We start from the raw sequence: 27,608 nt of genomic DNA, 5'->3' as shown, positions 1-27,608 counted from the left end.
GATCTTTTTATCATATTAAAAAAGTATCCATCAACTTCTATTTTCTTGAGTGTTTGCTTTCAAAAATAGGTGTTGAAATTTTTCACAGGCTTTTTTCAGTATCTCTGGAGATATCCAGATGATTTTTTTCCGGAGATCAATTAATATCGTAGATTTTATTAACAGATGTCCCAATATTGAACAAACTGCATTTCTAGAATAGATAGAATTTGGTCAAATTGTATAATTTCCTTCATGTGGTGTTGAATTTTGTTTCCTAATATCTTATTTAAAACTTCTGTGGGGTGCCTGGGTGGCTCAATCAGTTGAGGAACCAACTCTTGACTTCAACTTAGGTCATGATCTTGTGGTTTGTGGGGTTGAGCCTTGTGTCAGGCAGTGAGGAGCCTGCTTGGGATTGTCTCTTTCTCCCTCTGCCTCTTTCCCCCGCTCAAGTTCTCCCTCTCTCTCCAAATAAATAAATAAATATTTTTAAAATATAAACAAAACTTTTGCAACAATACCTGCAGGTGGCATTGATCTATTATTTTTTCTTGTTTAAAAGTACTGTTTTTACCAGATTTAAGAGTCAAGGTTATATTTGCTTCATAAAAAGAATCAGTAAGTTTTCCTTAGTTTTCAGTGCTCTTGAACACTATGTGAGGCATTTGTGCTCTCTGGTCTTTGAAGTTTTGGTAGAATTTCCCTGTGAACCCACATGTGTGTGTTCATTCAGAGAACGGAGGTTGATATAATGTCCTTGATTCTTTGCAGGCAAAGTCTGTTTCAATACTTACCTCTTCTTTTGTGCTACATAAACAATACAAAATGAATAGGAGGACGGTGGTATTCCAATAAAACTTGATTTATGGACCTCTGTCTCTCTCTGTCTCAAAAGTAAATAAACATTTTAAAAAATTAAACAAAAATAAAAGGGACGCCTTGGTGGCTCCGTCGATTAAGCGTCTGACTTCGGCTCAGGTCATGATCTCACAGTTTGTGAGTTTGAGCCCCGCATCGGGCTCTGTGCTAACAGCTTGGAGCCTGGAGCCTGCTTCGGATTCTGTGTCTCCCTCTCTCTCTGCCCCTCCCTCACCCCTGCTCACCCTCTGTCTCTGTGTCTCTCTCAAAAATAAATAAACATTAAAAAAACAAAAACAAACTTGATTTATGGACACTGAAATTTGGATTTCATATAATTTTTACATGTCATGTTATTTACATGTTATTCTTCTTTTGAGGTTTTTACAATTATTTAAAAATATAGACTGTTACTAGTTTACGGGCTGTACAAAAACAGGTGCTAGACCATGTTTGGTCCATGTCCTATACTTTGCTCACCACCAGTCTGTCTTTCTTTCTTTTTCTTTCCTTTCTTTCTTTCTTTTCTTTCTTTCTTCCTTCCTTCCTTCCTTCCTTCCTTCCTCTCTCTCTCTCTCTCTTTCTTTCTTTTATGTTTATTTATTTACTTTGAGAGAGGGTGTGTGAGAGAGGGGGGAGGGGCTGAGAGAGAGGGAGAGAAAGAGAGTCTTTTTTTTTAATTTTTTTTTTTTTACGTTTATTTATTTTTGAGACAGAGAGAGACAGAGCATGAACGGGGGAGGGTCAGAGAGAGAGGGAGACACAGAATCTGAAACAGGCTCCAGACTGAGCTGTCAGCACAGAGCCCGACACGGGGCTCGAACTCACGGACCGCGAGATCATGACCTGAGCCAAAGTCGGACGCCCAACCGACTGAGCCACCCAGGCACCCCGAGAAAGAGAGTCTTAAGCAGGCTCCGCACTCAGAGCAGAGCCCGCCATGGGGCTCCATCTGACAACCGCGAGATCCCGACCTGAGCCTATACCAGGAATCAGAGGCTCAACTGACTAAGCCACCCAGGTGCCCCGACCACTGGTCTTTCTGAAACCCTTTATTGTTGGCATCTCTCTTCTATGCAGAAGATATATCTGGGCCTTGTTTTGATGGCCGAATTGAAAATCTTTTTCTTTTAATAAATGAGTGAAGCCCGTTTACATTTCTTCAGGTGACTAAAGTCTTTCTGTCATATAATCTTCCATGTGTGTTATGTTTATACTTGCTATGTTCTTTACATGTTGTGTTTACTTTTTCAGATTTCTTTTGGTATTTGGGAAGTTTTATATTTTTGTTTTATTGGTTCCTTTTTGTTTGATATTATTTAATTGCCTTAGTCCCAGTTTTTTTTCATTGACATATAATTGACATAGAACATCGTGCAAAGTGTTGATGTGATACACTTACCTACTGCAAAGTGATTGCCACCATAGCATTAGCTATAGCCTCTGTCACGTCCCATAATTATCATTTTGTTTTTGTGGTGACAAGAATTAACATCTGGTCTCTTGGCACTTTTGTTAACTACTTTCACTCTGCTATGCATTTGATCTCCAGTCGTCCCGTTTTCTTGCTTCCTCCTTTACCACCGTGCCATTTTTAATGGTATCCTTCAACTCTTACATATTGTCTACCCGATAATCATTAGCTTATTTTACTTTTCTCTTTCCTTCTCCAACCTTCTGGGTTTTTTTTTGTTTTGTTTTGTTTTGTTTTCAACGTTTTTTATTTATTTTTGGGACAGAGAGAGACAGCATGAACGGGGGAGGGGCAGAGAGAGAGGGAGACACAGAATCGGAAACAGGCTCCAGGCTCTGAGCCATCAGCCCAGAGCCCGACGCGGGGCTCGAACCCACGGACTGCGAGATCGTGACCTGGCTGAAGTCGGACGCTTAACTGACTGCACCACCCAGGCGCCCCAACCTTCTGTTTTTTTAGCTGCACTGCTTGTACTTCCCTGCACATAAAGCACACTCTATGTAATACATAGCATGTTGTTGTTCCACCTGGGTTCCTGCCTTTAGTTTAGTCCCAGAACGACAATTATTCATTGAGTGCTCGTCCCTAGTCCTTTCACTCGGGCTTCCTCGGTCACCTCTCAAGGGTGAAGCCCAGCCAGTGTATTCCTCAGCAAGAGCTCATGGGTACTGAATGGTCCCATACCTCTTGTGCTTCAGAGTTTTTCTGTACCTTGATATTTGGAAGATAGCTTGTCTGAGCATAGCATTCTTGATTCACTCATCCAGTCTTTGAGTTTTTCAAAAAGAATACAGCTGCATTATTTCTTTGCATCCAGTGTGTAGGGTATCTGATGCCAGTCTGAACTTCACTTTTGATCTTTGTGCTTAGAGGTCATGAGGCTTTTTTTTCTTTTATTTATTTATTATTATTATTTAATTTTTAAAGTCTAATAATTTGTGAGGATATGTCTTCAGATGGATCATTCTGGTTCTGTTTTCCCAGCTACCTGTTGGGCCATTTCAGTATATACATTTTGGTCTTTTCTTATTTCCAGAAAGTTTTCTTGGGTTATAGTTTTAAGTATTGGTTCTGTTCAGTTGTTTTGTTTTTATATTTAGGATCTCAGATCACACACACTTGGTTTCTTCTTTTGTTTTCTTCTGTTTCAGCTGCTATTGGCACACTTTATTTCTTTGCTTCATTTTCATTCTCTTGCTTGTTTTTCTGTCCTTCTTCAGTGTTCCTTAGTAAAAGTTTATTTGTATCTATTTTCCCTTGGGGACATGGTAATTTAATCTTTGATGATTTTGTCTTTTCCTTCCATTTCTTTCCTAAATTCAATCAACACTCTTGTCATTTCTGTTTACTGTCCAAATCTGCTTTTAATTTTTAATATTCTTATTCAAGGTGGGTTATCCTAGCTCCAAATGCTTACTTGAGGATATTGAATTCAGTGTGCAATGTTGTATTACAGTTTTCTCCGTGTTTCTTTTTGGGGGGTGGATTTGATTTCTGTTCTTCAAATACTTTGTATATATTTAGTCTGGTTTTGCCTATTTGTTTTATGGGTTTGGGCGACTTATAAGAATCTTTGGTCAAAGGTGTCTTCTGTTAGTGCAGCAAAGTACAGTTGGGCGTGTGTGTGTGTGTGTGTGTGTGTGTGTGTAAAAGGGATTGTATATCCTTTTTAATCTTTAATTTTTTGGTGCTCTTTTATCTTGCAAGGCTCTCAATCTCCCCTTTGCCCATTTTCGCTTTCACTATCCAGTCTCCAAAGAGCTCGTCTACTTTCCTTTCTATCTTCTCAAAAGCACTGACTTTTTGAAGACTGCCACCTCAGATCATGTGTTCCTTAAAGTCCCTTCCTTGTAGTACATGCTCAGATCAACTAGCACTCTTACAGTATTGTTGCACCTACTGTGGACCTTCTCTTTCTGCTAGTGATTTTGGATAAGTTTTAGACCCACTATCAGCTCCTCTTTTCTTTCTTCCACACAGTTTTTCATATCGCCCTTCCATATTCTCTACTTACAGGTAATTTGATACTTGGGCCTTCTCTGTCTTTTAGTTATGTTATGGGCATTGGTTTTATGTAATTTGTTCTTCTTGGCAGTTCTGTATTGTTTTTGGAAGGTGAGTTGGGACTTTCAGTCCATCTCTTTATTTACTTCATATATATGCATATGTGTGTATCCACGTGTGTGTGTAGTAGGTGTGTATACGTATTTCCCCTACCAGAATGCAATTTCCTTAAGAGTAGCAATTGCGTCGTACTCATCTTTCTGTCTTTAGCACTAATGTCAGTGCCTATCATGTAGTGTTCTTTCAACTTTCCTTTATCCTGTTACTGATTAAAACAAAGTTGCAGATAAACTCGTCTGTCACTTATGATAGCAGCAGCTTGCATCCTTGACTACTCTTGTTGTCGCTTGCTGCCATCGAAGAGGATGCCAGAGCAGGTGGGATAGGTAGTTTTGAAGATCAATATAACTTACGCCCCCACCGGTGGACACTTATGTTGTTTCCGTTTGGTGCTGGTCATGAGCATGCCAGAGAGAGAGAGGAAAAAAATAGGTACTGTGCCTACACATTTTAAACTGCATGAGCTCACTATATCCCTTCCCCCACCAAATGATTTTATTCTCTGTTTGCTACACAAATTCCTTCCAAACTCTACTTCAGAGCCTCTTTTGAAATAAGATTTCAACTATTCAGTATTCCTTTGTATTTTCTCTCCATTATTATCCCTAATTATCATGCCAAGACCAAGATATAATTATTTATATCTGATAATAATTCTGTTTTTGCCAACAAAACCTTACAATATAGCCCCCCAAATTCATTACCACAAACAGAATCTCTGCCAAGTTTACTTCTCATATATGTATTTGTTATAATTTCTCTCCATTTTAATATGGGAGGTTCCTTCCACAGATGAGTAGAATTCAGCAGGTTAAGTAAATTAGGTTATTCCCCAAACATTGAAATATTACACATGTACTAAAATAATAACATAGGAATAATTAGTGACATGGAAAAGTATTGGTTAAATGTAAAGGAAGCAGCATACAAAGCTATTTTATGTAACATGATCTACATTATGTTAAAAAATATATAAACTAGTATATCTTTAGGAGAGATTTCACATGGTTTAATTTTGGTCTTACACTTTTCCAGATTTTCTTAATGATTATGTGTTTTATATTAAGAGAAAAAAAAGGAAGGCAGAAAGGAACAGCTATGGAGCAGGTGGCTGATGTATTCTCATTCCATATTTAAGATTTTTGTTGCATACTTTGGGATGAGGTGAAGTTTTTTTTTTTAACTTTCAAATGTTTATTTATTTTTGAGAGAGAGAGAGAGAGCACGAGCCCGGGAGAGGCAGAGATGGAGAGGGAGACACAGAATCCAAAGCAGGCTCCAGGCTCTGAGCTGTCAGCACTGAGCCCGATGCAGGGCTCAAACTCACGAACCGGGAGATCAGGACCTGAGCCGAAGTTGGACACTTAACTGACTGAGCCACCCAGGCGCACCCTTCCCTTCACCTTTTTTTTTTTAAAGAAACACTACTATTATTATTTCATTCCATGTTTGTTATAGCAAAGACAAAGAGTGCAGAAATGTGTAAGGCAAAAAGCAAATGTACCATGCTACAACCCCCAGTCTCAATTGCAGAAGTACCACTCTTAAGAGTTTGATGAAAACCTATAAGGAAGGATTCCACTAGATTTTTGTTCCTAGGCCAACACTACTGACACACGAATAATATTTTTACAGTATGGAATCATGCTATATAGATTTTTCCTCGGCTTGCTCTTTTGGGTAGCAATATACTATAGATATTTTTCCATGTTAGTACTTGTAGGCGGGGGGATAATGTAAAAAACTTCACAAGTATAGCATGTATACACTAGCAAGGATAGAATAGTGATTCAGAAATTTTAACTGATGTAGCATGGGCACTGTTGAGTCAGAATAGATGCTAAACTGGGTCTCAAGGCCCCTGCTGTGCCAAGGTTACTCTTTTTGCTGCCAAAACAACAGAGGTTCAGGACACTTCATAGCTGGGTCTGGGACACTTAGGCCTCTTGGGGGCAGTGGCCTTTACCAGAGTTAGTTAAAATTCTGAAATGGAATTATTTCAGAATTTTAACTAATACAGTTAGTTGTACCATGTGAATATCAGCCTTGTTTGTCTGTCTCATTCTTTTTAATGGCTGCATTCAATTTCACTGTATGAATTAATTTTATTTTATGAGGCCCTTTTAGACCATTTGTCATTTTCAATGATGAAGTTATTCCTTTGATGAAGTTTACATCAGTGGTCTCAAACCCGACTCTGCATTAGGATCACTTCTAGAACTATTAGAATAATATAACCATGACCTTACCCCTAGCAATTCTGATTTAGATATGGATGGGTTCTGGGGCTTTGTGTTTTTTAATGAACTCCACAAATGATTATGATGCCCAGTCAGTATTAGAAGCTACCGAAATATGGGGGCACCTGGGTGTCTCAGTTAAGCGTCCAACTCTTGGTTTGGGCTCACAGGTCATGATCTCACAGTTTGTGAGTTCAGGCCTCGCATTGGGCTCCTCATCGAGCCTGCTTGGGATTTTCCCTCTCCCTCTCTGTCTCTGCCTCTCCCCGCTCACTTGCTCTCTGTCACTGTCAAAATAAATAAACTTGAAAAAAAAAAGAAATGTAGAAGCTACCGAAATATGGAAGAATTAATATTTTAAAATAGGACAAGATTGTACAATTTGTCCGTGTATACAATGTGTACAATATGTCGATATAACAAGTATTGGTGAAGATGTGAAGCTACTAGATAGAGCTCCCGTACCTGCCAGTAAGAGTGTAAATCAATAAATCATTTCATAAAGCTCTGGAAGTGTCTATTAAGTCGAAAGTAATAGCAACCCTTATGACTCAGCAATGCCACTCCTAGGTATAAACTCCACAGAAATGCTTAACATGTTCACCTGAATGTTCTTAGTTGCACGATTTATAATAACCTCATATACAAACAAGCCAACTGTCCTCCAACAGTAGAATAAAGTGTGTTTAGTGGAATACTACCCAGCAATGAGAGTCATCAAACTACAGCTATAGGCAATATGAGGCATCTCAAAAAATATGTGAAGCATAAGAAGCCAGATTCAAGTGAGTGCATATGAGTGAATTTCATTTACATAAAGTTAAAAAATAGGCAAACCTTATCTATAGTTAGATGAGTGGTTACTTTAGAGAGGAGTAACGGCTATAAGGGGAAACGGGCAGGGGGCATCGGGGTGTGGGTTGTGGGGACGGAAGTCTTGTCTTTCTAGCTTGCTAGTATCTTTGGCTGGTTTAATAATTAAATTGACATAGCACAGGTTAACAGGAGAAAAACAAATATAATTACATATGTTCGGGAGCCCCATAAAAATATGAGCCCCGAGGGCAAATCGAGCAGTTGCTCTGTCTCTGCCATCAGGGCGAAGGAATGGGATAGGGGAGTGGGGCTTCAAAGGCAAGGAGGATTATTCACAGGACACTAAGAAGAACAGATAGTTGGTAATTAGATGTCTGCCCTGCCATATATATAGATCTTTCAGATAAAAAATTATCTCTGATAATAGCTCTCTTTCTGACCCAGGCCCCTATCTAAGTTCTTTTAGGTAGTTAAAAGTTTTACCTTTTAGAAAGCTAAGAATTTTACCTTTAAATAAGGTAAAAGTTTTTCTTGAGCCTCTGGGTCTTAATTGCCATCAGCTCAAAATAATCCACAGACCAAAGGGGCATAGTTTGGAGTCCTGTATTTTTTCCCCATCTGAAACTTCCCACTTCTGAAACTTCCCCAAGAAGATTCACAGTCCAGAAGCTGAGTTGGTAGAGTGGTGCATTTCTTTGAGCTAGTCTCTTAGTCCCGAGGGTAGGTCAATTCAGTTAGACAGTTGTGTCTCCTTGTAGGAGGTAGTAATGCATGTGGACTAGGTGCGTGCACTCAGGTATTTAATATGAGGCATTTCTATGGAAACAAAAGAAAAACAATAGTTAGTGATTGGAGCAGATTATAATCACAGTTTCTGGGATTCTGAAAGGCAGCTAATCAAGAAGATACGTAGATGGTTGGCTCAAAGCATCTTTAGATAGAGTAAGGGCAGGTGGTGGCAATCTGATCGGTTCTCCTGATTTGTACTTAAATGTGCCTGGTGATCTTTCTAATTGGCCATATAGCAACAGGCATGGAGATTGTCCATACGTATACTGTTGGGGTGATTTCTCTAAAGTTTATATCACATGGTTCAGCTTTAGCTTACATGACTTCAGAAAAAGGGCAGTTTTAGTTCTCACTGATTCCATGTCAGAGGGTGAGAGAAAAATTGGGAGATGCTAGTTCAGAGAGTTGCAACCAAATATTAGAGGAAACTAAAAATTTGGATTCTAGTCCATTTCACCAGTAGAAAACAAAACCTCAAAGACAATTAATGTATTAGAAACTGATATCCAGAAAGGGCTATTACTGACACATAATTTTTCTCTTTACAGTCATACATGTTTTAGTCAGAGATAACCACAGTAAGACTAATTTGTTTGCAAATTAAGCCTAGTTTCAATAAACTTTGCCGGATTCTTTATGTTAAGTGCAGCCAGAATGATGATTGATCATGTAGAATCTTTTAATCTGCTCTGTTGGAACTTTTCTTTTCTTTTCTTTTTTAATATTTATTTATTTTTGAGAGAGAGAGAGAGAGAGAGAGAGAGAGAGAGAGAGAATGAATGAGTGGGGAAGGGGCAGAGAGAGCCAGAGACACAGAATCCAAAGCAGGCTCCAGGCTCTGAGCTGTCAGCACAGAGCCTGACATGGGGCTTGGACCCATGAACCCATGAACCCTGAGATCATGACCTGAGCCGAAGTTGGATGCTCAACCAACTGAGCCACCCAGGTGCCCCGTCTGTTGGAACTTCTCATAAGGAATCTCAGATTAGTCTTTTAAAAACCCTCATGAAGGAAACAAAGATGCCAAGCCAAGGTCTCACCATCAGACGTTGCACGCAATACCTGTAGATCTGAATGGGTTCCTCTCCTATGGAGGTCCCCCAAATATCCTGAGGTTTCTGAGCTTGCCAGGAAGTAACATTCCTTTCTCACCTAGTGAGACTGCTGGGAACCCTGTAAGCAAGGTATGGGGCCAGTTTTTCCAAGGGGTTTTATTGGCTCCATAAAGTCAACCTTAGTTCCTTAAAGCTGTCTGGCATATCTGATTCTATACACATGCTCAAATACGACATTCCAGCCAAAGCCTTGGCAATATAATCAATGTTTCCAGTTGTGTCCTATTACAATGAGAATAGATTCTTATTGAATTTATGCAAATAGCTGTATTGGCATGAAAATGAGAATACTAAATTCCCCAATTCTGGATGGATCAGGTAGGGAGAAAAAGTAATTGTTTCCTCTTTGTTCACAAATTGTTGTACCATTTGTACCAAATTGTTGATAGCTTAAGAGAAAAGAGAAAAAGGTTCCCTTCAACCTGGTAAAACAAAACATAACAGAACCAACAATGTTCCAATGAAAAAAATCATAAAATTTATAATCGTTCTCATCATTTCATTCAGTCTCATGTTATTCTTTTTCTCCTTGAATGCAGTTTTTTCATGAATTCTGTAAATTCTTACCCAGTTCACTTTTATGAACTTAAAGTCATCAAAAGCCTATATATTTCAAAAGTCCTTTCCTTGAACCTCCTTGAAAATGAAGTACTTTTGAAGGAATACTTTTGCAGAGCATCAGAGTAAAACAATAACTATCTGTAAATGACAAAAAACTATAAAATGCCCATTGTTAAAGATCTGATGAAATTCATTATAACAGTATTGATAAGGAAATATGTTTATTTTTGTGGCTCACAACATTTTGAGATAATAACTGGAATTATGATAATACCATAATCGATAGTGCTCATACTGGATCTTTACCAGAGTCACTGTATCCAAGGAGGTAGTTCTACTAATCTGCTAATTTAGAAAATTACACTACTTTAGCTTCCATCAGATCCTGTAGGCAGAAATCTGGGACACTGACATGATGATTCTTCCCTTATGCTGGATTTTGTCCAAGGTCCCAACATCTCTCAGCTACATTGCTTGCTGAAGCAAGCAATGTCCAGTCAGTAAAGACCCCTTCGTGGTCACCAACTGTAGGGGAGGAAAAATTTCCCTTCTACCATGCTAGGTTCTTTGGCTGGTTTAATAATTAAATTGACATAAGGCAGATTAACGGGAGAAAAACAAATGTAATTACTTGTGTACAGGAGCCCCATAAAGATGAAGCCTAAGGGCCAGTCAAGCAGTTGCTCTGTCTCTGCTGTCCTGAACTAAGGAATGGGATAGGGCCATGGGGCTTCAAAGGTAAGGAGGATGATTCATAGGATGATAAGAAAGCAGATATTTGGTAATTAGATGTTTGCCCTGCCATACTCTTTCAGGTAAAAAGTTATCTCTGGTAAAGCTCTCTTTGTGGGCCAGCCCCCACTCCCACCCCGTCCTGCCCCTGCCTATTTAAATTCTTTTAGGTAGTTAAGGAAAAGGTAAAAGTTTTTGTTGAGTCTTCTGGGTCTTAATTGCCTTCAGCTCAACGTAATCCACATACCAAAGGTCATGTATTTTGGGGGTCACATGTTCTGCTCTCCATCAGGGTAATGTTTTCTTTCTTAACCTGGGGACTGTTTATATGTGTATGTTCAGGTTGTGCAGAATCATCACACTGTGCATTTATGATTTGTGGACTTTTTTGTATGTATATTAAAACTGATAGAAAGTTCAAAAACCACTAGAAAATCATCAATAGAAAGAAGTTCCTCCTTGGGGCGCCTGGGTGGCGCAGTCGGTTAAGCGTCCGACTTCAGCCAGGTCACCATCTCGCGGTCCGTGAGTTCGAGCCCCGCGTCAGGCTCTGGGCTGATGGCTCAGAGCCTGGAGCCTGTTTCCGATGCTGTGTCTCCCTCTCTCTCTGCCCCTCCCCCGTTCATGCTCTGTCTCTCTCTGTCCCAAAAATAAATAAACGTTGAAAAAAAAAATTTAAAAAAAAAAAAAAAAGAAAGAAGTTCCTCCAAATAACAGAATTATTTCATGGTGGAATAATAAACATACTTCCATTAACTTTAAAAGAGGAATTTGGTCTGCAGTGGTATGCTTGAGCCAGCTTGTGTTGGCTCACTACACCAGTCTATGTGCATCTTTTCAGTTCAGCAACATCATCTTGGTAGTTTGAAATCGGCCATGCTGGGAATATTTACACCATAGGAACTGACAAGTACTTTATCAGTTTGTTGTTGTTTTCCCAGACTGCTGCTTACCTACACGGTGCTGAACTTAGATCTCTTTGCAATATTATTTGGCTTGCTTTATAGCCAGTGTAATTTTTAAACAATTAATATTAATGTTGAAAGTGGCTAAAATGAGCATGCTTTTTAGAATTCTTATCACACTTTGAGACTGCAAAGAATCCTTCTCTTTTTCTTCTGTAAATTTGAGGAGACTTAGGGGTGCCTGGGTGGCTCAGTCGGTTGAGTGTCTGACTTAGGCTGTGGTCATGGTCACACAGTTTGTGAGTTCGAGCCCCGCGTTGGGTTCTGTGCTGTCGGTTCAGAGCCTGGAGCCTGCTTCGGGTTCTGTGTCTCCTTCTCTCTGCCCCTCCCCCACTCACAGTCTGTCTCTCTCTCTCAAAAAAATGAATAAACGTTAAAAATTTTTAAAAAAAATTTGAGGAGACTTATTTGTATCCACATATCGATTCATAAGAGGAAATATATCATCAAGAACTTTGTCACCTTAAATTTGGTTTCAGTGTCATAAATTAGCATTATAAGAATGTGACCATGACTTGAGATCTACTTTTGGTAATTAGAGTCATTGTGAATCTCCTGAGACTGAAGCTGTGTTGCTTTTGTCTTTTTACTGCTAGAAAATGAGTAAGCTAATAGAGAAAGCTAATAGAATTGTCACCTAGAATTCTGAGACACTCAGTTCTGTGCTCATGTCTTTTGTCAACCAGATGCTTAGGGACATGATAGATACTGTCCTTGTTGAATTGTTGTCAGTGCCATTGTTGCAGCAAAAGATGTCTAAAGAGGCAGTTTAACATTTTTCTCTATTTTGTTTAATTCTTCATGTCTCTACCTCCTCCTCTTCACTTTCTTTCTGTTTCTATCATAGCCATAGTCTTCTATTTATTTCTCTCTGGTATCACTTCAGCTTCTCAAACATTAAAATCTTGTAAACACTGTGACGAGTGGGTTAAACTTTTTGAATAGTTTCCCCAAGGGAAATTTGGCGATCTTTTTCATGTATGTGAAAAAATTTTTTGTTTCAGCCATATTTTTGCTTTGTGACAAAAAAGAATGGGCTATTGTTAGAATGCGTCTTTAAGAATCTGTAGAACCATCTTGTTTCTAGGAACCCCTACTATTGTTGTGCACTAAAAAGAATTTTAGTGACTAAGTAACTAACATTACATAACAAGTAGCAAAGTAGATGATTGTTTGTTAAGGAGGACCAAAAGAAAGGAACAAGAAAGTAAAAGAAATGTAAAGGGAGAGGAAAAAATGTGTTCTAGTTTTGCTTAAGGTATGTTAAAACTAATTATTGGTTTTAGTTGTTGTTCACCTATTCTTTTTTTAATAAAGTTCCTCATCATCTTTTCAGTGTTTTAACAGTAATTGATGATCGTTGTCTGGATCTATTATTTATTTAGGGATTACAAAATGGTGATATTCCATCATTCTTTGTCTTTTTAAGTTCTATTTCTTCTATAAGAAAAAGACTTCCATTAGCATTTTGATTACCCTGGAGAACAGTTTATGCAGGAAAGGGATGTAAATGCTTTATTTTCTTAATTTATATCCACTGCCTTTGACTTTTTTTACTTTAATTTTAAAATATTTTTCTAGACTGTAGAAGTTCTGTGTCTTTTCGGATCTTCTTGGAGCTTACTGGTATTTTCAAATCTGTTTTTATGTCTTGAAATATATTTTTATATCCTATGTTTTGTAATTCAATTATGTGAAAAAGTCTTAGACAGTCAATGTCATCTGTGGTTTCTGCTGGCTGTCAGTCAGAGTGTTTTATTTCCTTTTGAACTGTGAACTATGTATTTTTTTTGGGGGGTACCTTATCTTTGGGAACTTTTTGAGGTCTTGTATGAACGTAGGTTCCTCCATGGAGAAATTTCATTTGTTTCTGTCAGATGCCAATAGGTATAAGCAGCCTTAGACTTCTTCTTGAAATATCACTTCTCTTGAAATGTTTTAGACCACCCATTTAGTGTGGATTCAGGATGCAAATTGTGGTTTGTGGTTTCAAGTAATCAGGGAAGAATTCTCCTCCCCTATTAGCTCCGTGTTTTGAGATGGGCAATATATCTGGGGTAGTGGGTAGGAAAGCTTATGTCTAAATAACTCTATATTGAAAGTCTAGTTTTTGGGTCTCAGATATAGGACAGATCTCCAGTTAGACTCTCCAACTTGGGTAGCCTCTGGTATTTGTTTTCTGTCCCCCAGCTTTGAAGATCATATGAACCAAAGTTCAAGTTCATTGGGTCCAGTAAGTGTCCTCAGAGCTCTCTGGGTTCTCACCTTCACTTTTTTTTTTTTAAACCTGTGTATTTCTCATTTTTTTAGCAGGTCATGGATGCATTTGAGATTTTTAAAATATATTTTATTTAGCATTTTTAGCTGTTTTTGCAAGAGCCTCAGTCTACAAACTTCATTCTGTCCGATATACAAACACCTTCATTATGTGCTATTTTAACTGTGCTTCATTCTTTAATACTTAATTATATGTTATCATATAGATTTTTCTAGCTATTTTATATTTATCAGTTGTGTATATGTCAGTCCTTGTGAGAACAACTTGATTATTCTAGTGTTCCATTTCATTTCAGCCTGCTAGATACATAGTAACTGTCCAGTAAAATTCTCACTGATCAATGTAAAATAAGTGAGTTTTTTATTAAGATTGTTTTCAGAGAATATGGTGCTTTAATGGTATGAAAGAGTAAAACCCCTTTTTCTAAAGTACCTAACTTACTTTTGGGAGAAGTTTCTAATTGGATAAATTTGACTGATACTTGGGGGTTGTTAGTTAAATATCTATGTGCTCTGCTTGTATATATGGGAATTTTATTTTTTCTCTGTGTTTTATTAAGTAAGCCTAAAATGGACTGAAATATGTTCTTTTCCTTTTGAGATGTGAGTTTTGGTCAGTAGGGACACACTGTTCTCCGTAGGTTCTTTAGCAGATAGGAAGCCGATGCGGCATCGGGAGAAGACCACTAGGGGAAGAACAAATACATGAGTAATCTGGAAAAAGATTAAAGTCAAATTATGAGTTAGATGTCGGCCTTTGGACCCAAGCTTTTCCATTCTGGGGACTCCGAAGAGGCAAGCAACTGAGTGTTCTTAAAAAAAAGACTGTTCTTAAAAGGCAGTAGTACTTTACTATACTTACCCTTCTGTTTCTAGGTGGTTTTGTTTTTGTTTTATAACCTGACCTTGATTTTCTCTGGTTAGGTAGTATGTAACCCTTCATTAGCCTGGATTTGTACTTAATGAGACTTCTTTCATTTGATTAGAGAATGTCTTTAAAATCATATGTACCTTGTCAGTGCATTTCTAGGAATGTCTGGCGTGTTTATTGGTCAAATGCCTGGCAGATGGAAATGAAATTTTGTGAGGAATCTTCTGGATCAAATATGGATTTATTTGTACCTTAATGAAACTATTCAAAGCATAAAGACTTTAGTCTGAGTATCAGTGCTAGCAGCTGACCTGGAAAGGGTTGCCAGGATAGTACCTGCTAAGGATTGCAATGATTTTCCCACTCCTGGTGCCTCTTTGGTTGTGCTTGAATTACAGACACAGACCAGATGGGCATCAACAGATCTCCTAGATGTCTGAAGTGCTTCATAATGACTACATTCAGTGGACATAATATTTTCTTCTGTAGTCACTAATGTGCTTTGTATTTGAATTCAATGAAGACAGTGTGTAGTTTTGTGTTTAACACCACTAGTTACATTCCCCAAAGGAATATTTGGGCTAGGAACAGTTACAATCATTTTAGTTTGCAATTATACTTGCAATAAGAAATAAATCATAGACTCTACAGTCTAAGTTATAAATAGACATTAAATAACAATAGGGTGCCTGGGTGGCTTAGTTGGTTAAGTGTCTGACTCTTGATTTCAGCTCAGGTCATGATCTCACAGTTCGTGGGATAGAGCCCCATGTCGGGCTCTGCATTGACAGTTTGGAGCCTGCTTGGGATTCTGTCTCTCTCTCCCTCTCTGTCTCTCTCTCCCTCTCTCTCTCTGTCTCTCTCTGTCTCTCTGTCTCTCTGTCTCTCTCTCAAAATAAGTAAATAAACAAACATTTAAAAAATAACAATGAAATCAGGATTTACTTGCAATAAAATGTTTTCCAGCTTCCCTCTGCTTCTGGACATATTATTTCCACTTTTCAGTGCATATACCTGGTTAGTGACAGATATCAGATCATAATGATAACATGATATCCTTTAAATAATTCTAAGACTAATGTAAGAAAAATTTTTTTATTAAGTTTTAGATCAAAGATAAGCTTTTGGAAATCATACCAATTCATCATAGTCTTTCACTCATTCACCAAAATTATTGCACACTCACTAGATGCTGGGGGCTATGATAGGTTTTGGAATAGTGATCATGGTACATTTCTAGCCCTCAAGAACCTTATAGTTTAATTCTGTTTAGATATGCTGGGCCATTGAAGAAAAATACTCTTCAGCACAGAAGAGTTCTCTTGCCTGTACTGGCTCTGCCTCTGCTTTTCACATCACTGCATCTCTTAAAGGTCGAAGTTAGTATCCCATCCTGTGGTAGTTGGAGGAAAACTTAAAGAAAGCCTTTTTGAAATATGTCCTAAGGGCCATGGGTCACCAATATAACATACCATTCCAGACAAGGGAGACCTGATAGATGAAAAGGTGATTTGTCAAATGACAAAATTTTTTACATTTTAAATGTCTTTGTAAATCAATTTATCGATATATAATTTACATGTAACAAAAAGCACGCATTGTAAGTGTCGAGTGAATGAATTTTGACAAAGTGCACAGCCTTGTAACCACCACCCAATCATTATTAACCTATAGAAAAAGCCGGCTGTTACTCTAGATTCCTCCCTTCCTCGCATCCAAGTAAGTACTAGCTTCTGTACGTGCTACATCCTAACTTCCATAGAACCTATCCTGTCCTCTTTACTCTCTTTCGCTTCTGCCTTAGTGTTTGATATGTTAGAGGCTGGTTCCTTTCTTACCTCTATTTACTGCAATCTGTAAGTAATTTTTTGCTCTTAATTCATTTCTTTCCTTTATACTTTCCATAACGTAACCAATTATGTTGATAGTTACTAGTTATTGTAATCCTGTTAGCACCCGCCTCCCTTGCTTAAACTCCCTTGATAGGTCTTCAGTCAGTTCACATTCTCAGATCTCAATTTCTGAGTAAGAGATTGTTTCTCAGCAACTGACGTGATGGTGACATTATTTATCAATAGGAAGTATACATAGAGAAGTAGGTTTGTGGATTGAAGACGATGACTTTGTTCACTTAACAATGTAGAGAAACACAAATTTGCCTTGTGTTTCAGTTTTGAACTTATCAGAAGCATCTTTGATTTTAGCTTTATGTAAACAACTATGAGGGAAGGAGAGAAGCATTTTTCAAACGTCCGTTAAACATCAGAAACTATTCTGAGATGTTTTATATTGATGGGGAAAAAAGAATTTTGTTACTGCTAGGTGGGAAAAATTTGCAATGTTTGTTCAAGTTTATTTATACTAGTAGTGATTATTAAATTTAACGATCTCTCATTTTCATCTGCATATGCTAGCCTTTTAAAAAAATGTCTTCCCAACTGATAGTGTTTAAATGCCAATACCCCCAGGGGCGCCTGGGTGGCGCAGTTGGTTAAGCGTCCGACTTCAGCCAGGTCACGATCTCGCGGTCCGTGGGTTCGAGCCCCGCGTCAGGCTCTGGGCTGATGGCTCGGAGCCTGGAGCCTGTTTCCGATTCTGTGTCTCCCTCTCTCTCTGCCCCTCCCCCGTTCATGCTCTGTCTCTCTCTGTCCCAAAAATAAATAAAAAACGTTGAAAAAAAAATTAAAAAAAAAAAATAAATGCCAATACCCCCAAACGCCATACGTAGATTCAGTGCATTCCCTATCGGTATTCCAACCGCGTTTTTTGCACAGGTATAAAAACTGCTCCTAAAATATATAGAGCCACAAAAGACCCATAGCCATAGGAATATTGAGAAAGAATAACCAAGCATCACATTTCCTGATTTCTAAGCTACAGTCATCAAAACAGTATGGTACTGGAATAAAAACAGACAAATACACCAATGGAATAGAATCGAGAGCTCAGAAATAAATCCAAGTATATCAGGTCAACCAATATGGACAAGGGAGCCAAGAATACTCAATGGAGAAAGGACAGTCTCTTTAATATTCACAGGTGAAAGAATGAAACTGGACTCCTGTCTTATACCACTCACAAAAAATAACCCAAAAGGGATTAATGACTTAAATGTAAGATCAAAACCATGAAAGTCCTAGAAGAATACACAGAAATAAACCTTCAGGACCTGTGTTTTTATTATGATTTTAAAAAAATATGATACCTAAAGCACAAGCAACAAAACAAAAAATAAACAAGTACTGCATCAAAGGAAAATCTTCTGTACAGCCAAAGAAGCTATCAATGAAGTGAACAGACAACCTATGCAATGGGAAAAATATTTGCAAACCACATCTCTCATAAGGGATTCATATCCCAAATGTATGAAGAACTCCTACAACTCGATAGCAAAAAAAACCAAATAACCCAATTAAAAAATGGGCAAAAGACCTGAATAGACATTTCTTCAAAGGAGATATACAAAAGGCGAACGGGTACATGAAAAGATATTCAACATCACTAGTTATTAGGGAAATGCAGATTAAAACCATGGTTTTAATATAATGAGTTATCATTTCACACCTGTTAGAATGACCATCGTCAAAAAGAGAAAAGATAACAAATGCTGGTATGGATGTGGAGAAAAGGGAACCCTCGTGCGCTGTTGGTGGAATTGTAAATTCATACAACCACGATGAAAAACAGTAGGGAGAATTTTCACAAAGTTGAAAACAGAGCTACCATATGATCCAGCAATTCCACTTCCTGGAATAGGTCCAAAGGAAATGAAAACTAACTTGAAAAGGTATCCGCATCCCCCTGTTTATAGCAACATTGCTACAATAACCAAGCCATGGAAACAAGTTAAGTGCCCATCAGTGGATGAGTGGATAAAGAAGTTATGGTGTATATATATGAATGTTGTTCAGCCATAGGAAATAAGGGAATCCTATCATTCGTGACAACGTGGATGGACCCTGAAGGCATTATATTTCACCCTGAGTGAAATAAGTCAGACAGAGAAAGATAGTTACTGTGTTATCTCACTGATATGTGGAATCTAAAAGCAAAACCAAAACCAAGCTCACAGAAAGAGATCAGACTTGTGGTTACCAGAGGTGGAGGATGGGGGTAGGGGAGAATTGGAGGAAGAGGGTCAAAAGTCCAAACTGCCAATTATAAGATAAATTAGTACTCAGGACTAATATACAATATGATGACCACAGCTAACACTACTGTATGACATATAGGAAAGTTATTAAGAAAGTAAAAACTATGAGTTCTCATCACCGGGAGGAAATTTTTTTTCTCTCTTTTGTTCTTTCTTTTCTTTGTATTGTATCTATATGAAAAAATGGAGTTAGCTGAAGCTATTGTAGTAATCATTTCACAATATGTATATAAGTCAAACCACCATGCCGACGTATGTCAATTGTTAATAAAACTGGGGGAAATTGTCTTCCTAAAATTATCTAAATTTGTCTCAAAACCCATAATGAGCATATGAGTTGTGAGATTTACCTATTAGATGGTAAAGATAATCTCTAAGGTAAAAAAAAATAGGAGAGGATCTTTTTACCTTGAATGGGAGAAAAATAGAAGAAATATTTAAATGTGACAATAAAAAAAGGGAACTTTAGTCTTACCATATACCTTGCCTTGACCTTAATTGTCAACATATAGGTTATTTTCTATACCATAAATATTCTATATCCCCTAGCTTTTCTTTTTTTTTTAAAATTTTTTTTTTCAACGTTTATTTATTTTTGGGACAGAGAGAGACAGAGCATGAACGGGGGAGGGGCAGAGAGAGAGGGAGACACAGAATCGGAAACAGGCTCCAGGCTCCGAGCCATCAGCCCAGAGCCTGACGCGGGGCTCGAACTCACGGACCGCGAGATCGTGACCTGGCTGAAGTCGGACGCTTAACCGACTGCGCCACCCAGGCGCCCCTATCCCCTAGCTTTTCTTACACAGGAAGAAGGGATATTCAATACAGTGCCTGAATAAAGAAAGTACTCTTAGGCCTAAATGTTTACATTAGTTATTTGAATAGTCATCAAATTTTGATGACTCTAACATAATGATTTTAACTAGTTGTGATTCTAACATAAATGATTTTAATGATTTTAACTAGTCTTCTCTGGGGTATCACTTAGAAAAGCGAGTATTCCCTTCTTTAAAAAATGGATGTCCTCAAAAAATTAAAAATAGAACTACCATTGAGTAATTCCACTTCTGGGTATTTATCCAAAGAAAATGAAAACACTTACTTGAAAAGATATCTGCATGTTCATTGCAGCATTATTTATAGTAGCCAAGATGCAGAAACAATATAAGTGTCCATGGACAAATGAATGGATAAAGAAAATGTGGGATGGATGGATGGATGGATGGGTGGACGGACGGACAGACAGACAGACAGGGAGAGGTATATAATTGAATATTATTCAGCCATAAGATAGAATGAAATCTTGCCATTGGTGACAACATGGATAGACCTTGGGGTATAATGCTAAGTGAAATAAGTGAGACAAAGAAAGACAAATACCATATGATTTTACTTATATGTGGAATCTAAAGACAAAAACAAAAACCAACAATAAAAAAGCAAAACAGGTTCATAGATACAGAGAACAGATTGGTGGTTGCCAGAAGCAGGGGGCTGGCAGTGAGCGAAATGGGAGAAAGGAGCCGAAAGGTACAAACTTTCAGTTCTAAAATAAATTAGTCATGGGAATGTAATGTATGGCATATTGGCTCTTACTAATAATACTGTGTTGCATATTTGAAAGTTGCTAAGAGAGAAGATCTTAAAAGTTCTTACCACAAGAAAAAAATTCTGTAAAAAAGTTCTGTAACTGCGTGTAGAGATGGGTATTATACTAGATATATTGTGGTGGTCATTTCACAATTTACACAGATATTGAATCATTATGTTATATACCTGAAACTAATATAATGTATATCAATTATACCTCCATTTTTTAAAAGACCCAATCAAAATCCCAGCAAGCTGATATCAATGAATGTGTTCTAAGGTTTAAGTGGAAAAGCTAAGACCTTGAATAGCAACACAATACTGAAGAACACAGCTGGAGGACTCATACTACCCTATTTCAAGACTTATATTAAGGTACAATAATCAAGACAGTGTGGTATTGGTGAAAGAGTAGACATATATATAAGTAGAAAAGAATAGACGACCTAGAAATAGATTCACACAAATATAGTCAAGTAATCTTTGACAAACGAGCAAAGGCAATTCATTTGAGAAAGGGTAGTCTTTTCAATAGATGAGACTGGAAAAATAGGATATTTATATTTAAAAAAAGAATCTAGACGTAGACTTTATATGTTTTACAAAGTTTACTCAAAATGGATTGTAGACTTAAATATAATACACAAAGCTATAGAACTTCTAGAAGAAAATTTAGGCAGCCTTGGGTTTGGTGATGAATTTTTAACGTTTATTTATTTTTGAGAGAGAGAGAGACAGACAGAGCTCGAGCAGGAGACAAGCAGAAAGAGAGGGAGACACAGAATCTGAAGCAGGCTCCAGGCTCTCAGCTCTGAGTATGTTTCAAGTATGTTAGCAAGCTATCAGCACAGAACCTGATGCGGGGCTCGATCTCATGGACTGTGAGATCACGACCTCAGCCGAAGTGGGTCAGTTAACCGACTGATCCACCCAGGCGCCCTTGGTGATGAATTTTTAAATAGAATACGAAGACCATGGCACATGAAAGAGAAAATTGATAAGTTGAACATCATTAAAATTAAAAACTTCTGCCCTGTGAAGACACTTTTAAGAAAAATGAGGGGCACTTCGATGGCTCAGTCGGTTGAGCATCCCACTTCAGTTCAGGTCATGATCTCACGGTTCGTGGGTTCGAGCCCCGTGATGGGCTCTGTGCTGACAGCTCAGAGCCTGGAGCCTGCTTCGGATCCTGTATCTCCTCCTCTCTCTGCCCCTCCCCAGCTCACGCTCTGTTTCTCCCTGTCTCTCAAAAATTAATAAATGTAAAAAAAATTTTTTTTAAAAAGAAAAATGAAAAGGCAAGTCACAGACTAGGAGATATATGTGCAAATCATATACCTGATAAGTTATTTGGGTATATTTGTATATATGTATATATTTATATATCCATGATATACAAAAATTCAAAACACAAGAAATAACAGGTGTTTGTGAGGATGTGGAGAAAGGGGAACCCTCCCGTACTGTTGGTGGGAATGCAGCTGGTGCAGCCACTCTGGAAAACAGTATGGAGGTTCCCCAAAAAGTTAAAAATAGAAGTACCTTATGATCCAGCAATCACACTACTTTGTATTTACCCAAAAAACATGAAAGCACTAATTCAAAGGGATACATGCACCCTGATATTTATAGCAGCATTGTATACAATAGCCAAGATATGGAAGCAGCCCAAGTGTCCATCGACTGATGAATGGATAAAGAAGATGTGGTACACACACACACACACACACACACACACACACACACACACACAATGGGATATTATTCAGCCATAAAAAAGGAAATCTTGCCATTTGCAATGACATGGATGGAGCTAGAGAGTGCTATGCAAAGCGACATAAGTCAGAGACAAACACCCTATGATTTTACTCATATGTGGAATTTAAGTAACAAAGCAAACAAGCAAAGGGAAAAAAAAGTGAGAGAGAGAGGCAAACCAAGAAACATACTCTTAACTATAGAGACCAAATTGATGATTACCAGAAGGGAGGTGAGTGGAGGAATGGGTAAAATAGGTGATGGAGATTAAGGACTGTGCTTGCTGTGATGAGCACAGGGTGATGTATGGAAGTGTTGAGTCACTAAATTGTACACCTGAAACTAATATTACGCTGTATATTAACTAAATGGAATTTAAATAAAAACTTTTAAAAAAAGAAGATACAGAGATGGCAAATGCATATGAAAAAATGTCATCCTTTGACATTAGGAAATTGCATATTAAAACAATGAGACCTCTACACACCTTTTGGAGTGACTATTATAAAAAAAAACAAAACCTGACATATAGCAAATGCTGATGAGAATGCGGAGCTGGTAGGAATGCAAGATGTTACAGCCACTTTGGAAGACAGTTCGGCAGTTTCTCATAAAGCTAAACTAGTCTCACTATATAATCCAGCAATTGCACTCTTAAGTATTAACCCAAATGAGTTGAGAACTCATGTTCACTCAAAAACCTGCAGACAAATATTTATAGCAGTTTTATTTATAATCACGAAAATCTGGGAGCAACCAAACTGTGGTACATCCAGACAATGACATATTAGTGATAAAGAGAGAGAGAGCATGTGCTGTGAAGACACAAAAAGACACGGAAGAAGCTTTTTTTTTTTAATGTTTATTTTTTTGAGGGAGAGCGTGAGTCGGGGAGGGACAGAGAGAGGGGGGACAGAGGATCCAAAGTGGGCTCTGCGCTGACAGCAGGGGGCCCAGTGTGGGGCTTGAACTCACAAACTGTGAGATTATGACCTGAACTGAAGTCGGACGCTCGACTGACTGAGCCATCCGGGTGCCCCAAGACATGCAAGAACCTTAAATGCAAATGGCTAAGTGACAGAAGTCAGTCTGAAAAGGCTATGTTCTGTATGGTTCCAACTATATAACATTTGGAAAAGGCAAAAACTGTAAAGACAATAAATAGATCAGTGCCAGAGATTCAGGGAAAGAGGAGGAGGGTTGAAGTAGGGGATTTTTTTAGGATCATGGAACTATTTTGTATGATACTTACGCATTTGTCAAAACCCACAGAACTTTATAGCACAGAAGGAACCGTAATATATGCAAGTGTAAAAATAATATTTAGGAGGTTAGAGGATCCAGGGAAGGAATGAATATAGACTATGACAAGAGAAGCTAACTGTATTTCAAATGTATGAACCAACCCCCCTTGAAGGGGTGAGGGGGGGAGGTGTTGACCTAAGTAACTTTGGAATGAGTATATAAGACTAAATGCTAAAGGAATTACACATCACAGTTATACTTTAGTTAACAAAGTTGTTTCCTGTGGGGGTTCAGGTTGAAAAATGCTGATACCACTATGCATATATTCTGGAATTAAACAATTAAATAAATGGATGAGATGGTGGGAGTCAGATTTCTCCTTGTTGGAGTAGGAATTTACAGATAAGTGAGGGAAAGAGGCTAGAATGATCCTTTTGATAATAGAATTGGGGTACATCAGTGTGAATTCATGTTTAGCCTAACATAGACATAAATGATTAAATATTATAGGTGTTTGTATACACACATGTTAATATTCACACATACATGTCCTTGCTCTGTTGGCAGAGGGCCTGAAAAAAATGACACCCCAGGAGCAAAAAGTATATCCAGCCACCAGATCTTTGGTTCCATAGCCTTCTCCAATAAAAGGAACCATGGCTCCTTCGAGAAATGGCTGATTCTAGGACTGGGGTCGAAAATACATAATACGAGTCTAGAGAATCTTTTAGTGCCAGAAAGCAAGGGATGAATTAATTAATTGTAAATAATTGTGAATTAAAATGTGCTATACTGCTACAAGATGTTAATAACAGAAAAATGAGTGCAGAGTGTATGGGAACTCTATGCTATTTTTTCAAGTTTTCTGTAAACCTAAAACTATTCTACAGTAACGTATAGTAAATAAATGAAAGTACTGTTGGAAGGTCTCACGATAATCCAGCGGTTTCTGTCTCTCCCGCAGTTTTGAAAGTGTTTGCTGTCTTGCTGACTCTTCTTCTCTCTCAGACATCACTTTTGATGGCAATCCAATAGCTCAAGAGTCATGGTACAAACACACTATCCTTCAGAATATGATGCAGCTGCGCCAGCTAGATATGAAGAGAGTTACGGTGAGAACTCTTGTGAAGCGCTTGCCAAATTGTCTTCCTTACTGTGGATTGGGAGATTGGGGTGCATGTTCTTTGCTCGAAATGCTTCTTGGTTTTAATAAACTATGTTATCATGACAATATAATTCATAATTATAAGTACAGATTTTTTTTTACCACCCGTCCCTTTTTTCCAGTTTCATCGAATAGCGCTGTTAAATAACAGAAATTCACCTGAGTACATTTGAAAGATCTAATTGACTTTATTAATCAATTCATGAATTGGGCAGCATCCTCTTTAGCAAGTAGAGAGGTGCTCCCAGTGATTACAGAAAAAGAAAGGTTTTTAAAGGTAGAGAGGGAGTGGAAAAAGGGAAATTATTAGCAAGTTGTTGTAGGCAATGTCACCCCCTCTGAAGGGAAGGGAAGGGGAGGGGAGGGGAGGGGAGGGAAGGGAAGGGAAGGGAAGGGAAGGGAAGGGAAGGGAAGGGAAGGGAAGGGAAGGGAAGGGGTTCATCAGTAAACTTCCTAGTGCTGATGAGGAATTTCCCAGGTTGACTGGTTACAGGTTACATTTTGGGAGGGTCAAAACTACACTTAGGTTAGGTAGTAAGTCTTGGTTTACTCGCTTGGGGCCTTAACAAGTGACACTATTTTCGGTCTTCTTTCCCTCTTTCTTCTTCTCCTCCTCCTCCTCCTTCATTCCTAACCTTTTATTTAAATTAATCATCACAACTGGTTTCCATTCTGGCTTAATACCCAACTAATAGTTTAGTTTGGAATGGATGAGTAAAAACATCATTGGTAAGTTACATAATGTAATGTTTTAAGAACGTGAGTGCCAAAGCCAGACCGCTTGAGTCTGGATCCTCGCTTGACCATATTCTAGCCGAATGACCTTTGGGGATTTACTTAACCTTTCTATATCTCATTTTCCTCAAAGTAGAATGGGAGGTCATGATTATGTCATAGAGTTGTTGTCAAGATAAAATAAAGTACTAACCCTTAGAACAGTGTGAGGCTCAGAGGAAGCATCACATGGAGCTGTTGTGTGTAATGCCATACCTCTCAGGGTCATTCTCTTTTATTCGTTATATCTGCATGTTAGGTATTTTCTATACTTAGATGTTTTAATATGGCTCCTGATCTAAGTGAAATGCTATACATGCACCTTCTAGGCATACAGTGCACATTAGCATATCATAGGTTTCAAGAAGCTCTATAACAAACTTGCCTTAATTGGTTTCATTGCAGCCCATATTTATTCAAATATTTTCCTATCTCAGAAAACACCCATTAATGATCTCAGTTCAGTAACCCCAGAGCTAGAAAAATATCCTAAACCTCCACTTGTTTTCTGACTTCTAGACTCTGCTAATTTTAATGTGGATTTTGAGTGGTCAGCTATTCAAGTGCCAATTGACTCATTGTCTAGAATCCATTTTCACAATGTGCACATTTTACATTTCTGTCTCAGCAATATCATGGCCATCTAAGGTAGCCAGCAGATAGTTACAAGTGTTGATGAATTCGTGCATGCCAGGGGTCTTCTAGGGCTCTGCCTCTCTTTGTTCCAGCATGGAAATGAGGTTCTTTGTCCTTAGTTTCTTCAGATCTATCCTGCGAACACTGTTTCATACTTTTACCCTTATCTCCATGTCTTTCTTAATTGAGCATCTTTGTTACTTACAGTTGCTCTTCCTGGTGAGATTGAGATGTTTGGGGTATGAAATGATGCTAACTCATTTGTATAAATTAGTACTTAATTATATATTATGTTTCTCATAGTGAATTTCTGTCAGTCTTGCCTACCCAACTAATGTATACAGTCCTTAAGGACAGAAGCCATTCTTCCTCCTTGCTCGATACATACAGATGGTCTATATACATGTTTATTTCCTTTCCTTCTCTATCTCACACAATGCTGAGAATGTAGTAGTATGCAATAAAGTCCCGACTGAGTGAAATTTATCTACTTTCATGCCTGAAATAAAGGAGAATAATGCTATATATAATCATTGTCTTTGTGCATTCCCGTGGGTTGTGTTTGCCTGGTGAGGAAATGAGAGAAAATCACCTGGGATGGGAGCAGGGCCAACTGTTCTGCTAAATACAGAGCAGCAATCCTTGTACATCTCCTCCTTCATGGTTTAATTTGAGAAATAAAAAAAAATTAATGTCTTACTAAAAGCTTTCTTTGAGGTATAATTGGCATAAAATTAATTGTACATATTAACTATACAGGTTGATAAATTTCAACATGTATATCACCTGTGAAATATCACCACAGCTAAGCTTATTAATAATTCGCCACCCAGAAAAGTTTCCCAATGCCCCTTTGTTATCCCTCCTTTCCACCCCTCCCCACCCCACGGGAAAGGACCTGTGCTTTAATAAAATAATCTTTTTGCACCAAAGACATCTCAAGAAATCTTTCTTGGCCTTTGGCTCCGGACCCCACCACCATTCCAAAACCCCATCATAGTGAAGACAGGTTATAATGCAAAATGCCAAGCTAGAAAAGATAGGTTGATAGATATGTATATGTGCACACACACACACACACACACACACACACACACACAGCACAATAGTATTGGAGGATAAAGCACCCTTGTGTCTGCCAGAGAAATAGGAAAAGTTCCAAAGGAGAAAATACTTGATGTGGGCTTGGAGAGTGGTCAAGAAGAAGAGGATGTATCTGTGGAGAGTGTGTAGGGAGGGTGGAGGCATGCATAATGCAGAGACATGTGAGGGACTGAAAGCAGTTCAACATGGCTGGGCACTGAGTGTACGTGGAGGAGAGTAGCAGGAGCAAAGGGTGTCTCACAGGCAAGCGGTAGGCTATGAAGGGCATTTTATATCACAAGAAAGAGATTAGCTTCTTTTGTTTCTGGACATAACAGGAAGCTCTTGAAGAGTTTAAAGTGGTTAAATTACAATTGCCTATTAAAAAGAGGGTCTGCCT

The 27,608-nt window shown here is 38.2% G+C and overlaps 1 protein-coding gene across 5 annotated transcripts in view; it reads left to right on the top strand.

Annotated features, from left to right (window-relative positions):
* The window catches only part of LRRC49 (leucine rich repeat containing 49), a 148,873-nt gene that overhangs the window by 62,618 nt on the left and 58,647 nt on the right, over window positions 1–27,608 (top strand). For all 5 annotated transcript variants that reach the window (XM_047074431.1, XM_047074428.1, XM_047074430.1 and 2 more), the window contains one exon: window positions 24,515–24,662. In XM_047074431.1, coding sequence (XP_046930387.1) covers window positions 24,515–24,662 — 148 coding nt within the window. The remainder of the gene's footprint in view (window positions 1–24,514; window positions 24,663–27,608) is intronic.

Source organism: Lynx rufus, unplaced genomic scaffold (assembly GCF_022079265.1).
Source record: "Lynx rufus isolate CCGP_SWC_20201006 ecotype Redwood Valley unplaced genomic scaffold, mLynRuf1.p SCAF_13, whole genome shotgun sequence".
NCBI lineage: Eukaryota > Metazoa > Chordata > Mammalia > Carnivora > Felidae > Lynx > Lynx rufus.
The sequence above is the reverse complement of the archived record's forward strand: the minus strand, read 5'-3'. Positions and strand labels throughout refer to the sequence as shown.